This window comes from Haliotis cracherodii, unplaced genomic scaffold (assembly GCF_022045235.1).
Source record: "Haliotis cracherodii isolate W230 unplaced genomic scaffold, xgHalCrac1.p SCAF_11, whole genome shotgun sequence".
NCBI lineage: Eukaryota > Metazoa > Mollusca > Gastropoda > Lepetellida > Haliotidae > Haliotis > Haliotis cracherodii.
In genome coordinates, this window is record NW_027266266.1 from 16786502 (window position 1) to 16799097 (window position 12596).

At 39.0% G+C, this 12596-nt stretch overlaps 1 protein-coding gene across 1 annotated transcript in view; it reads left to right on the top strand.

The window, feature by feature from the left end:
• Positions 1-616: 616 nt before the first annotated feature.
• LOC139456272 (uncharacterized) overlaps positions 617-12596 on the top strand; it is a 60125-nt gene continuing 48145 nt past the window's right edge. Inside the window, exon 1 of the mRNA XM_071237892.1 lies at positions 617-881. Coding sequence (XP_071093993.1) covers positions 762-881 — 120 coding nt within the window. The 5' untranslated portion in view covers positions 617-761. The remainder of the gene's footprint in view (positions 882-12596) is intronic.

Below are 12596 nucleotides of genomic sequence, written 5' to 3' on the forward strand. Positions count from 1 at the left end.
GATCCTCAACTTCTTTTGATTAGTGTATATGCATATAACAAAATTTGAACATGAAATTGAAATTTAGGAATACGATAGTCTGAACGTACTGAGCTAAAATCAAGACCATTACATCCAGGCAATTTAAAAACACGAGTCTATTTTATATAGGTACCCAGCTACATCCCAGTCCTCTTTCGACATTTATGCTCGTAATTATTCAAAGACATTTATTGTAGATACTAGAAAGTCCCCCATAACCGGTTAAAACGGAGAAATGTTTTTTTTAAATATATATTCAGTCTGGACATAACTTGAATTATATGCAAAATTCTTTAACTAGAATAAACTCGAGATCAACTTTGTTGCTATATCTATTAATATACAAAATTTTTGCGCACTTTATGAGGACAGTTTTGATAACTTTTTTTTGCGTCTCCTCATCATTTTTGTGAAACATTTTTGGCAACAGACAACCGTTGTCTATTATATATAGTTGTTGTGATACTACTATCAACAACAATCCCTTCCGGGTTACGACATTCGGAGATTCTCGGGGAAATACGGCTCGGTACGTTTACATAGCCCTCTGAAATTAGTAGAGGATACGAGTCAGTTCCGATTGTGAATCCGTGTACGGGGACTTCCGGATTTGCACTGGGTCTGGCACAGATAACAACACTCAGTCTAGCGATGAGAAGGTCGTTGAAACGTCCGGGATAGTTGTCACGCGTGTTTGAGGTGTTCTTCTGAAGTAACTTGGATTGCGATATTCGTTGACTATGGGAAACAGCCAAGCTACCCCTCCCGACGACCACGAAGGCCATTCTACAGCTCCGTCGCGAACCACAAGACGGGCTTCTTCTAAGGCTCACAATGCTTCACTTGTCAAGCTCTTTGAGGTGGGTTTTTGTTGTGATTTTTCTATGACCATTTTATTTGATTGTATTTTGACATGACAAGTGTTTCTCAGATTTCTGTCATGGCTGAAAGATTCGTTTCATAGCCGTGGTCACACCGGTGATGGGATTATCAGATGATGATGAATGAAATCGTTTCATATCTGTGTTCAAAGAAACCAGTGATGGGAATATCTGATGATGATGATGATGATGAATCTGATGATGATGATGAATGATTCGATTCATATCTGTAGTCAAATTTGTACTTTTATTATCTTATGATTATGAATGATTTATTTCATATCCCGTGGCCAAACCAGCGAGGGGGTTATCTGATGATGATGAATGATTACTTTTATATTCCGTTGTCAAACCAATGATTGGATACATTGATGATCATTATGATTCCTTATTTTATCACTTTATAAGTTAGTCCTTGTTAAAGGAGAACTAGGCCGAGGCTCAAATCAGTTGGTACACCTCAGCAAATTTCATGCATGTTCATAACTTTCATAGTTTGATTTCTCAAATCAAGAAACTTACGTGTGAAACCTTAATATTCATAGACATCAAGATTATCTCTTCAATCTTTCTTTGATTTCTGGCCCCAAATCAAATGTCAGTATGCGAATTTAAAATTTCCCAATTCATGCTATTATAGTTTAAGTTATAACTAATGTGAATGCTTATTTGTGGAGACTTATACATATTGTACATGTCTTTAAGTAATACCGTATTCGACGTAATAAGCACCCCGCTCTAATAAGCGCCCACAGCGATATTTGCTGATATATTGGCTGGTGAGCAATCCCAATTAGCAGTCCTTCCCATTGATCAATGTACACAAGACTTATTTATTTGCGTATAATACACACTCGTGTGTTATATGCACCCTTAATTATGGGCCATTAAATTCTGGGAAAATATATCTGTCGTACATAAACATTTCAGGATGTCACCATAAACCATGAAATTTATCTTTCAACTCTTTTTTTATTCACCAAAATAATATTCTGATAAGAGCCCCCTATTTCTAATTTTGAGAGCGCTCTGGGCGATTATTACGTTGAATACGGTAACAAAACCTCGAAGAGGAAGATGCTTTAGTGCATGAGAAGCCAGAATATTTTTTTAACTGTTCTCAAACAGCTGGTGATATTCTTGTCACTCAATATGAATGGGCATGAAATATAGTTTTAAGTGAGAGTGAACATGTCATCAAAGCCATCAACTCTCGTCATATCCTTGAAGTCTTCTACATACTAGATGTTATAAAATAATACTTGTCACAGACTAGCATTAATTTTTAATCCTGAAGTGTTTGGGGACCATAAGCATATATATTGTATTCTCTGTAATAAGTGCTTCAGGTGCTAACAAAATTGACAAAGTGGGGCACTTTTTAGGACCATAAACATAAGTAAATTTATTTCAGAGATCGAGCGGTAGAGCACAGACCTTATTCAAACATCGATGAATCTGTAATGTACATAAGGAATAATAGACTGTCACTTATATTTTCGGTCTTAATAGGGAACATTTATAAAGATTACTGACAGATTGATCTAGAAGTGGGACGGAGGTAGGGGAGGGGTGCTTAACATCTTCCCGACGCAAGGGAGTTAACTGATAAAAAAGTTCAGTTTCCACCCTGATTGCCGGATTTGTAAAGCATATATACCACCAACTCGGCGTCAACAGATATTTACCAAATCCTTTCATGTTTCTGATCAAGGTGCTCAAGTGATTTGATGCACTTTGCAAAGTAAGACATGTTTTATTACAATAAAGTTTGTTGGTTGGTTTGTTGTTTAACGCAGCACTCAGCAATATTGCAGCTATATGACGACGGTCTGTAAATAATTGAGTCTGGACCAGACAATCCAGTGATCAATATCATGAGCAATATCATTGGATCGATGACATGCATCAACCAAATCAGCAAGTCTGACCACCCGATCCCGCTAGTCGCCTCTTATGACAAGCATGGTCGCCTTTTATGGCAGGCATGGGTGCTGCAATTTTGTTTGAAGCAAATGCAAGAGACATGAGAGGTAGAATCCGATTTGTCAATAGGAGAGACATAGAAGGGAAACAACTCATAATAGCCACTTGTGGCGCTATGAACGAGCCCAGAAATTCCAGCCTAGTTTGGCAAGGGTGGAAACTGGACTTTTATAGTAAGTTAATTCCCTTGCCTCAGGAAGATGGACACTAAATGGACCAAGGCGCTTAAAATGTCAAATACGGAAATCGTGTTTAGAACAGTCTAAATGACACCAAAAATTGTGGATGGGACAGTCAATCTTTAATACAGACCAAGATGAAAGTTAATTTGTGTTCTGAATGTTCCATAAATTTTATTTGATGAAATAAACCACTGCTATCTTGAGAAACTGACGCAGTGGTGAATTAGCCACAAATCCTGTCAAGCTAATTTCCCAGTATGGATACATCAACGAATGATTACAAAATATTTTGAGTGTGTTTATGTCATTGTGCCCCCAGCAGTGAGTATTCCAGGGGGGTCACTTAATGACATAGCATGTGTTGATATAGACACACTCTGTAGCCAGCGTGCTGTCTGCACACACATTTCAGGAAGTGATCTATTTCAAACCTGTCAATCAGGGGCTAGTCAGCTGACTGGCACTAATGATCATTCTGGAGTAGGATCACTCCTGCTGGGATTTAGGTGTGGTTAGACTCTGGATTTGTGTCAATAAAACTATTTTATTATGTTCATTGAGAATGAACACACACACTATTAAAGCCAGTATACTGGTATACCATGCCTTGAAATGCAGTAAAGTCTCTGTGTCTCAATAAGTGCTGGCTTAATATGTAAATTACTCATGGATAGTGTATTGAGAAAAATGAATATATTACTTCAAACTTGCGATTTTTTAAAAGTTCTTTTTATCATAACTTCAGAGGTGTTTTAGCCAGGTATATTAACATTGCATTTAATTATACCCCCAACCTTAACACTGCTTAATGGGGTATATAGTTATACCAAGGAATTCCGTTCATTTGTCCTTTTGCTTGATCTATGACTTGCAAATTACCATATAGATTCTTTTCAAACCTGGTTAACACCTTTTATACCTATAGGAGAGGTGCAGTGCAAAGTTTGATTTCAATATTTGGATTTTCTGAAAAAATACATCTTTTTTAATTTCAAACATTTGTGTGACCTTTTACCTAAAAAATACTTTATGGATAATTTTCAAAATTTTGGGAACAATTTCCATATGAATAGAAGTGGTTTTCTGAGAAAATTTCTATTTTCATGTTTCGAACTTAGAAGTATGTTGGAGTCGAAGTCCGGGGTATTAGTGAGCCCTGCTCATATTTGGTCTTGTTCAATGCTGTGAAACTAAACATTATCACCTGCTTGGCGAAATGGTTTGACAAATATGATCTTAAATTTGATTATCATTTAAGACAACAACATCAATATTTTGTTTTCAAATTCTGCTAACCAGGTGTAAGAACGAGGCAAGAGGGTATCGACAATTGCATTACTGATAACCGATTGCCAAGGTCTTACTCCTCGACCATATCCGAGGAGGAGTGCTTTATCTCACTGATAAACAGTCTGAATGCAAGAAATAGCGAGATATCTTATGGTGAAACAATACAGTGTTTCACGGTTTAAATGGAATGCGATCAAAGCGTGCGAGAGAAGAAACATGCAGAATAGACATAACTAAGTCATGGCATCTAAAATTGAACATTCTTTCACCACCTGACCTTGTGGCTCAGTGGGAAAACAGTGGGTTACAAAACATAACATGATATGTGAGGTTGCAGGTTCGATTCCCATCATCTATAATGAAAAGGTTTCATTTCTTGTCTTCGATTTTAGATCATTGGATGTTGGAAACCAAATTCCATCTGCTACTAAATTCATCAGGTCTTACCTGAAAAAAGCTAAACCACATACTAGGTCTTACTTGGAAGAACTAAAACCTCCCTAGAGGTTATTACAAGATAGAGTGAGTGAGTTGGGTTTAACGCAGCTTTTAACATTATTCAAGTTATATCACGGCTTTTCAGCTTAATGTGGGAGGAAAGCCTGAAGTGATGCAGGTCTAAGACATTTACCACTTTGGTGAAACCCACGAACACAGGTATGGTGCTGTCAAACCTAGAAACATAACTGGGGCGAACTGGGATTCGAACCCACAATCATAGGTTTCTAGCGTGCCCAAGGGATGCAACTCTGCACAGCGAATCGCGGTGCCTTAGACGACTGGGCCACCCATGCCCCCTATTATAAGATAGAAAGATATCTACAATACAATAGGCAAAAGTGGCACTAAGTTTAAAAGTCATGACATAGCATTCCAGCTTGACATCATCTTCCTGAGGCAATGGAGTTAACAGACGATAAAAGTCCAGTTTCCACCCTTGCCAAACTAGGCTGGAATTATGAAGTTATATTTTGGCTGGACTAACGAGTCTATGCATAGTCCAATCAAAATCACGTCAGGAAATCAATATCCGGTTCGTAAACTGCCGTGCAGATTTCGATCGATTGCAGGATTTACAAAGCATGTATACCATCAAGGTCATTAGGGTCAACAGATATTTTCCAAATCCTTTTATGTTTTTAATGAAGGTGCTCCCACATAATTTGATGCACTTTGCGAAATAATCTTGTTTTATTACAAAATAGATCTTGATCAGATCATCTTGCCATCGCTGCCATTTTGTTTGAAGCAAATGCAAGTGTGATATGAGAGGTGGAATCTGATTGGTCAACAGGAGGGACATACATGGGAAATGACTCGTAATAGCCAGTGGTGGCGCTATGATCGAAACCAGAAATTCTGCCATAGTTCGGAAAGGGTGGAAACTGGACGTTTACAGTTAACTTCCTTGCCTCAGGAAGTTAGACATGAAAGCATTGTGGAGGCCTAATGATGTCATGTCTGTCTCCCCACTGTACAAGTTCACATGTAGAGGTGCTGTGGATAATTACTGATAACGTTAACATCAGTAAACATTATACCCAAGGTATCTCCCTGTAAATACGACCTGTACTTTCGAGCAATATGCAATGAGTCTGCTGTTGCAGTGTGAAAATTCCAATGCACTGTCATGATTCAATTTGCCAGGGGCTTGGCATTTACAAAGGAATTGATTTTGTGCGTTTTGACAATTACCTCCGATTTCTGTATACAGAAAAGTACCTAGGCTACATGTTTGTAGTATCAGTAAGAACCCCAACAGTATGAATATTGAGACTCTCCAATACATTTGTGTGTTTTTTTGTTTGCTGTTTAATGCCGCACTCAGCAGTTTTCCAGCTATATTACGGCAGTCTGTAAATAATCAAGTCTGGACCAGACAATCCAGTGATTGACATCATGAGCATCGATCCACACAATTGGGATCGATGACATGCTTAAAACCAAGTCAGCGAGCCTGACCATCTGATCCTGTTAGTTGCCTCTTACGACAAGCTCAGTCGCTTTTTATAGCAAGCATGGGTTGCTCAAGACCTATTCTACCCCGGATCTTCACGGGTCCATTTGTGTGTAGAAGGGACTGTCCGAAAATGATAAGGACGGGTATATTTTTAGTCCGCCAGTCCTATGACTTGCTTGCTAAAAAAACACTGGAATCACTTCTCTCAATACATTTAAGCTTTGTGTGTCATACTACACCACTAACCCCTGTGTTTTGTGTAATTTGTCATTTTGTTGGGGGGGGGGGGGGGGGGTTGTCTTTAAGCTGTGGGCTCTTCAAGATTATAGGCACATGTTTCTGTTTACATTTTACAGCAATATGTCACTATGTATAATTGTGTGTGTGGGAGTTGGGTTTAACGCCGCTTTTAACAGTATTCCAGTTATATCAGCGAATCGCGGTGCCTAAGACGACTGTAAAATTGTGATACAGTGGTCAAAGATCTGAATTATTTTTCAGACTAGTTTATGTATTTATGTTCCGACATTTTTTGGAACCACAGTGCCACCTGGTGTTGTCCAGTTAAACCTGGTGCAAGTTAAATGAAGTTTACCCAACAACTGTTTGGGATTGCTGATGGTGAAATGGATGTCAGTTGAAAATCTAGGGAATTTTTAAGTGTGATGTTAGCCAAATTGATGGAATTATGGCAATGATAATATAAAGGTAGGATATTCAAAGGAATAATGTACATCCTGATAATTGTTTTGAAGCATACTCAGTAGCACACTCCGATGCAGTGGTGACTCAGCATAACACCACTGCCACAGGCTAATTTGCATATCATGTGACAGGACTTTTCTCTTGTTTGTAAACAAACACGCTTTTACAGAAATCAGTATAGAACGGACTAAGGCAACTATTTGGGGGCGTTAACAAATTGATTTGCATAATTATATAGATATGCTACTACAACTGCGACAGTGAATTTCATGACAATACATTGTGTATATATTTATACATCAAAGTGACCATATCGCTAGCTCTACGTCGGGCTTCGATGACAGCACATGGAGCTGTACCACCAATGTAAGCAAAGGATAACTACGCGAAAACAAGTAGATTTTCACGTATTAGGATACTTTCTTAATGAACTGTAACCATTCTTTGACATTTGTTTATGAAAATGTGTAGACTTATCAAACATGAAACGGATGAAAAGCATATTCAATATCTTGAATGGACAGTGAAAGATGTGACGAATCGTCACATGGCGCTGGCCTGTGACAGAGGTACTATGCTGGCTGGCTGCCGGCCGCATGGAACTCTGGGTAGGAGAGTGATCATGTTCCTTAATTCTGATGTGTCCTGATGTGTCGTGTGATTCATGATGTATTCAAACATTCATGATGCCCCTCACATTGTTTTCAAGTTTATGATTAATTCATCGTCTTATCATTATTATAATTAAGTACATGGTCTAGTAAAGCCTGGATGATCAGGCTAAGAATTGGTCCTCAGCAACCCATGCGACGAAAGGGATTTGGTGGTCTGAGGCTTGCTGATTTGGTTGATGCATGTCATTGTATCCCAATTGCGTCGATCAATGCTCATGATGTCAATCACTTGGTTGTCTGGTCAAGGCTCGCTTATTTACAGACCGCCGTCATATGGCTGGAATATTGTTGGCTTCAGGGTTACACACAAACAAACAAACAAACCTGGTCTTGTAAGTTTTGTTTTGGCAATATTCATAATAGTGAAAATGATATTGAAGGACGGTTTGGCATAAAAATCATATCGTGAAATCCTTATGACATATTTGATATGATTAATGCTTTAAAGCACACCACCGGAGGCAAGGATCTATCCTTATGCCATGTAGACAGTGATTGACAGGTAACACACTGCCACTGACGTGCACATGATGGATGCTTATGTAGAAATAGATTTGTTGTTAAAATTATATCATTAGTTCTAAAAATGAACATCTTTAATGTGTTACACCAACGTGCTCTACAAAGACATCTTATGAAAACTATACATTTTTCACAGAGCTCAGATAAGACGCGGTAAGATACGCAAAATATATCACCATTACCTGATTAATTTTGATTTGCTTGCATGAAAATATGCCAAGAACAATTAAAAAAAATAAATAGTCATGACAACACTGCATTATTTAAGAACAGACCTTCACTTTGTGTGAGTTCATTGGAGTATGAACCTTCATAGAATGAGGGCCAAACTGTCCTACAATGTTTGGCCCTCACTCTATGAAGGTTCACACTCCAATGAACTCACACAAAGTGAAAGTCAATTCTTATAATTGTTTATCACAATTTCTTACCTCAAAGGATGTAGGCAAAGATCTAAACACAATTTTATTTAGTACGTGTGACTACATGTTTACGCTGACAGCCAAACAACAACCAGCTATATCGCGGAATAAAATAGTTCCCCAAAAAGAGAGGTGACATGAGCGAATGGATGCAAAACTTGCTCTTCAGAAACATCTTACGCAACACATGTGTTCATATAATATCCCCATTAGATGAGAAAGGTCTGTAATGAGCTACCTAAGTAAGTCAGTCACAATGACAGCGCGTCGTAACACATTTACATCAAGTACATGACGTCAAAATGGCCAACACAATAAACGTGACGGGAGGATTTCCGAAGGTTAATGAACCTGTGGCAGTTGCATGTGTTAGTCATCATTGATCAACTGACCGATTATTAAAAGGTGATTAAAGATGCGTCAAACAGACACCAAGGTAAATTCGCAGATTGCTGGAGACGGTCACTGTCAGCCTAGACACAGATCGAAACGATACTGACGATAGTTTGGATGTGCATTTTTTCGTTTGTTCATCAGGATGGGTCGTAGCGAGGAAATTCATGAACAATCATGCTGTCAAGCTCTCTTATGTTTCTCAATGTATACTGAAATGCTGAGACCAAGATAAAAGGTTCTAAATGATCAGAAATAATGCTTATGTATGTTTTCGTGCTAGGGAATTCCCAGGGGTTTCCCCAGGAATGTGGAAGTATTCCATCAGTGTTTATGTCATTTTAAGAACACGGTCTCGTGAAAAATGTATGAACATCAAATTGTGTCGTCCATACACTTATGGAAGTCAATTTCACGGTCATGTGACCGACCTCTCGTCCAATGGAAAAGCCGTATATCGTGTAAACGTCAAATTAAAAAATTATTACCCAATGTACCCTTTTCACATTGCGTACATTTCTTTTCAGGCCTTTATTTACTGACTGAATAAAATCACACATACATGAACTTTATTGCAGTTTTTGTTTGTTAAGTGTTTAACACCGCGCTCAGCAATATTCCAGCTATATGACTGCGGTCTTTAAAAAATCGAGTCTTGACCAGACAATCCAGTGATTGACATCATGAGCATTGATCTACGCAATTGGGATACAATGACATGCATGAACCAAGTCAGCAAGCTTTATCCCCCGATCTCGTCAGTTGTTTCTTGCGACAAACATAGTCGTCTTTTACCTCAAGCATGGGTTGCTGAAGAACAATTCTAACCCGGATCTTGCCGGGTTATTGCGGTGAATAATGCATAGAAAGGACTCTGCATCTTGTTTACTGTTAATTAGACGTAAATTGCTGTTGTGTGTTTAAGTGACATGTTACCATGGTTACACACATGGGGCAGCACATAAACAAATACAATTTAAAAGTCACCTCAAGCGACATTTAACCAAAATTATTTTAAAAATGTATACCAATTGGTGTAAAAATACCCAATAGACTGGACCCAAGGTTGTAAAAATGTGTTGAATATCTTCAGAAAACTATCAATACCCTATGGGAATGATAACTTGTGAGTAAATACGCATTGGCTCAAAACAGTTGTCTGAAGCCCTGTATTCAGTATATGCTCTATAAGTGATGTTGAGAGTTTATCCAGCTTGATCAAGGACAAACCTTTGTTATATTTTCGCTTAAGTTTTCTGGAAAGCAATACTGCATGAGAAAGTGTTTGTTTTTGAAAGGATTTACTTTTAAAAAAACCAAAACCTTAAAATTTAATAAATGAAACTTTTTTAGATCGAGTTCTTGCATCCTTAAAACATCTAATTTGGTGCAACTTGAATTATTTACTCTTTGCTTTGGAGACGACTCCCCTCTTAATCCAGATTAGCCAAGACGCCTGCATGACTGTTTTTGAGAAAAAAATCACAAAACATCCCAGTTGGTGGTATTACCGAAAAATCAGTTGGTTACCGTCCTATGAATTGAACCACCAAATTCTGATTTGTTTTCTGACGTTGTTAGGAGGTGACATCTGTGATCTCACATTGTCAAGGTCACATGCACTGTGGATGATGAAGATAATTTGTCATGAAGCAGTGACAATCCCATCGTGACAGCTGCATGATTAGCAACTGCCATGTTGTTCAAGTGATGCTTTGTGAAATAATCTTCATTGCTCACAGCATAAGGCACTGTGTTAAAAATGCAAATGAAGGCAGAATAATTTACTTCAGTTCCTGATAGAATGAAGTTCATGATTTACAGCATGTAAGCTTATACAAATTAATTCTTTTGTAGAATGTGGCTGCACAAACAGTTATTGTATAACCAATAAAAGATTCATTTGTCGAGTTGATGACAAGTGGAGATTTCAGGGCAGTCTTTGATCCCAGTGCCAAAGGCTTTTCTTCATGTGGGGAATTCATGATAGAATAGGTCCCCAGTACCTCATGCTTGTCTCCTTGTGGGTATTCCGGGGCAGAATAGGCCCCTAGTACCCCATTCTTGTCTCCTTGTGGGGATTCCGGGGCAGAATAGGTCCCCAGTACCTCTCATTCTTTTCTCCTTGTGCAGATTCCGGGGCAGAATAGGTCCCCAGTACCTCTCATTCTTTTCTCCTTGTGGGGATTCCAGGGCAGAATAGGTCCCCAGTACCTCTCATGCTTGTCTCCTTGTGGGGATTCCAGGGCAGAATAGGTCCCCAGTACCTCTCATGCTTGTCTCCTTGTGGGGATTCCAGGGCAGAATAGGTCCCCTGTACCTCATGCTTGTCTCCTTGTGGGGATTCCGGGGCAGAATAGGTCTCCAGTACCCCATTCTTTTCTTCTTGTGGGGATTCCAAGGCAGAATAGGTCCCAAGTACCCTATTCTTTTCTCCTTGTGGGGATTCCAGGGCAGAATAGGTCCCCAGTACCCTATTCTTTTCTCCTTGTGGGGATTCCAGGGCAGGATAGGTCCCCAGTACCCCATTTTAGTATATTTATTTATTGCTAAATGTGCACCCGAAGGTCTAATCAAAGTGCTACATTAGTACCCTGATCAATGGATCAATGTACCCTTGAATTTCATTCTCAGCTCTCTGGGAAGTATACAACCCAAGCTGCTTTATGAGGAGCTTGGTAAACAGTCACATCACAGATAGCATCCTACTAGGTACCCTTTCATTGCTGGGTGAACAGAGGCACATTTCGGTAAATGCTGAGGCTAGGGTGACACAACATGTGCTAAGCCCTGAAATCTCTCAGGAGGCAAACTTGCCTACCGTATTTGACAAAATAAATGCCCAGGGCGATCTCAAAATTAGAAATAGGGGGCTCTTATTAGAAGATAATTTTGGTGTAAAACAAGAGTTGAAAGATCGTAAATTTTGTGGTTTATGCTGACAGCCTGAAATGTTCATATACGACAGATATATTTTTCCAGAATTTAATTTCCCATAATAAGGATGCACACGTATTATACCTGAATAAATAAGTCTTGTGTACATTGATCAATCGGAAGGGGTGCTAATTGGGATTGTTGACTGGCCAATATGTTAGCAAATATCGCCGTGGGCGCTTATTATGTCGAATACGGTAACACGATCTTCCATCCACCTACTTCCCTTGACCAGTGTTGTTGAACTCCTGATTTGTGCATTGTGTGCGGCATGTGGGACCTCGTGCCATCAGATTAACCTGGGAGTTTGGTGTTCAACTGTTCAAGAGTGAGGTCCATTGCCCCTTCTTTCTTTGATTATGTAGATTAAGTCAAGAGTGACATCCTTGACCAGTGATCCGCATCACTGTTGGCTAGTGATCTTTACTGCTCAATAGCCCACCATTATACAGCCGGACTAGAGGTCAGAGGGTTGTAAAACTGTGGCTTTTCAAGGAGTTCATGTCTGTCAGGTCATTGGCACTGAAGAGTTTATACACCTGTTTCATGGTGGCTGGTCAAACTCGTATTGAGTCCCACAAATAAAGTTATCTTATTTAAACTATATATATCTAGAAAATAAA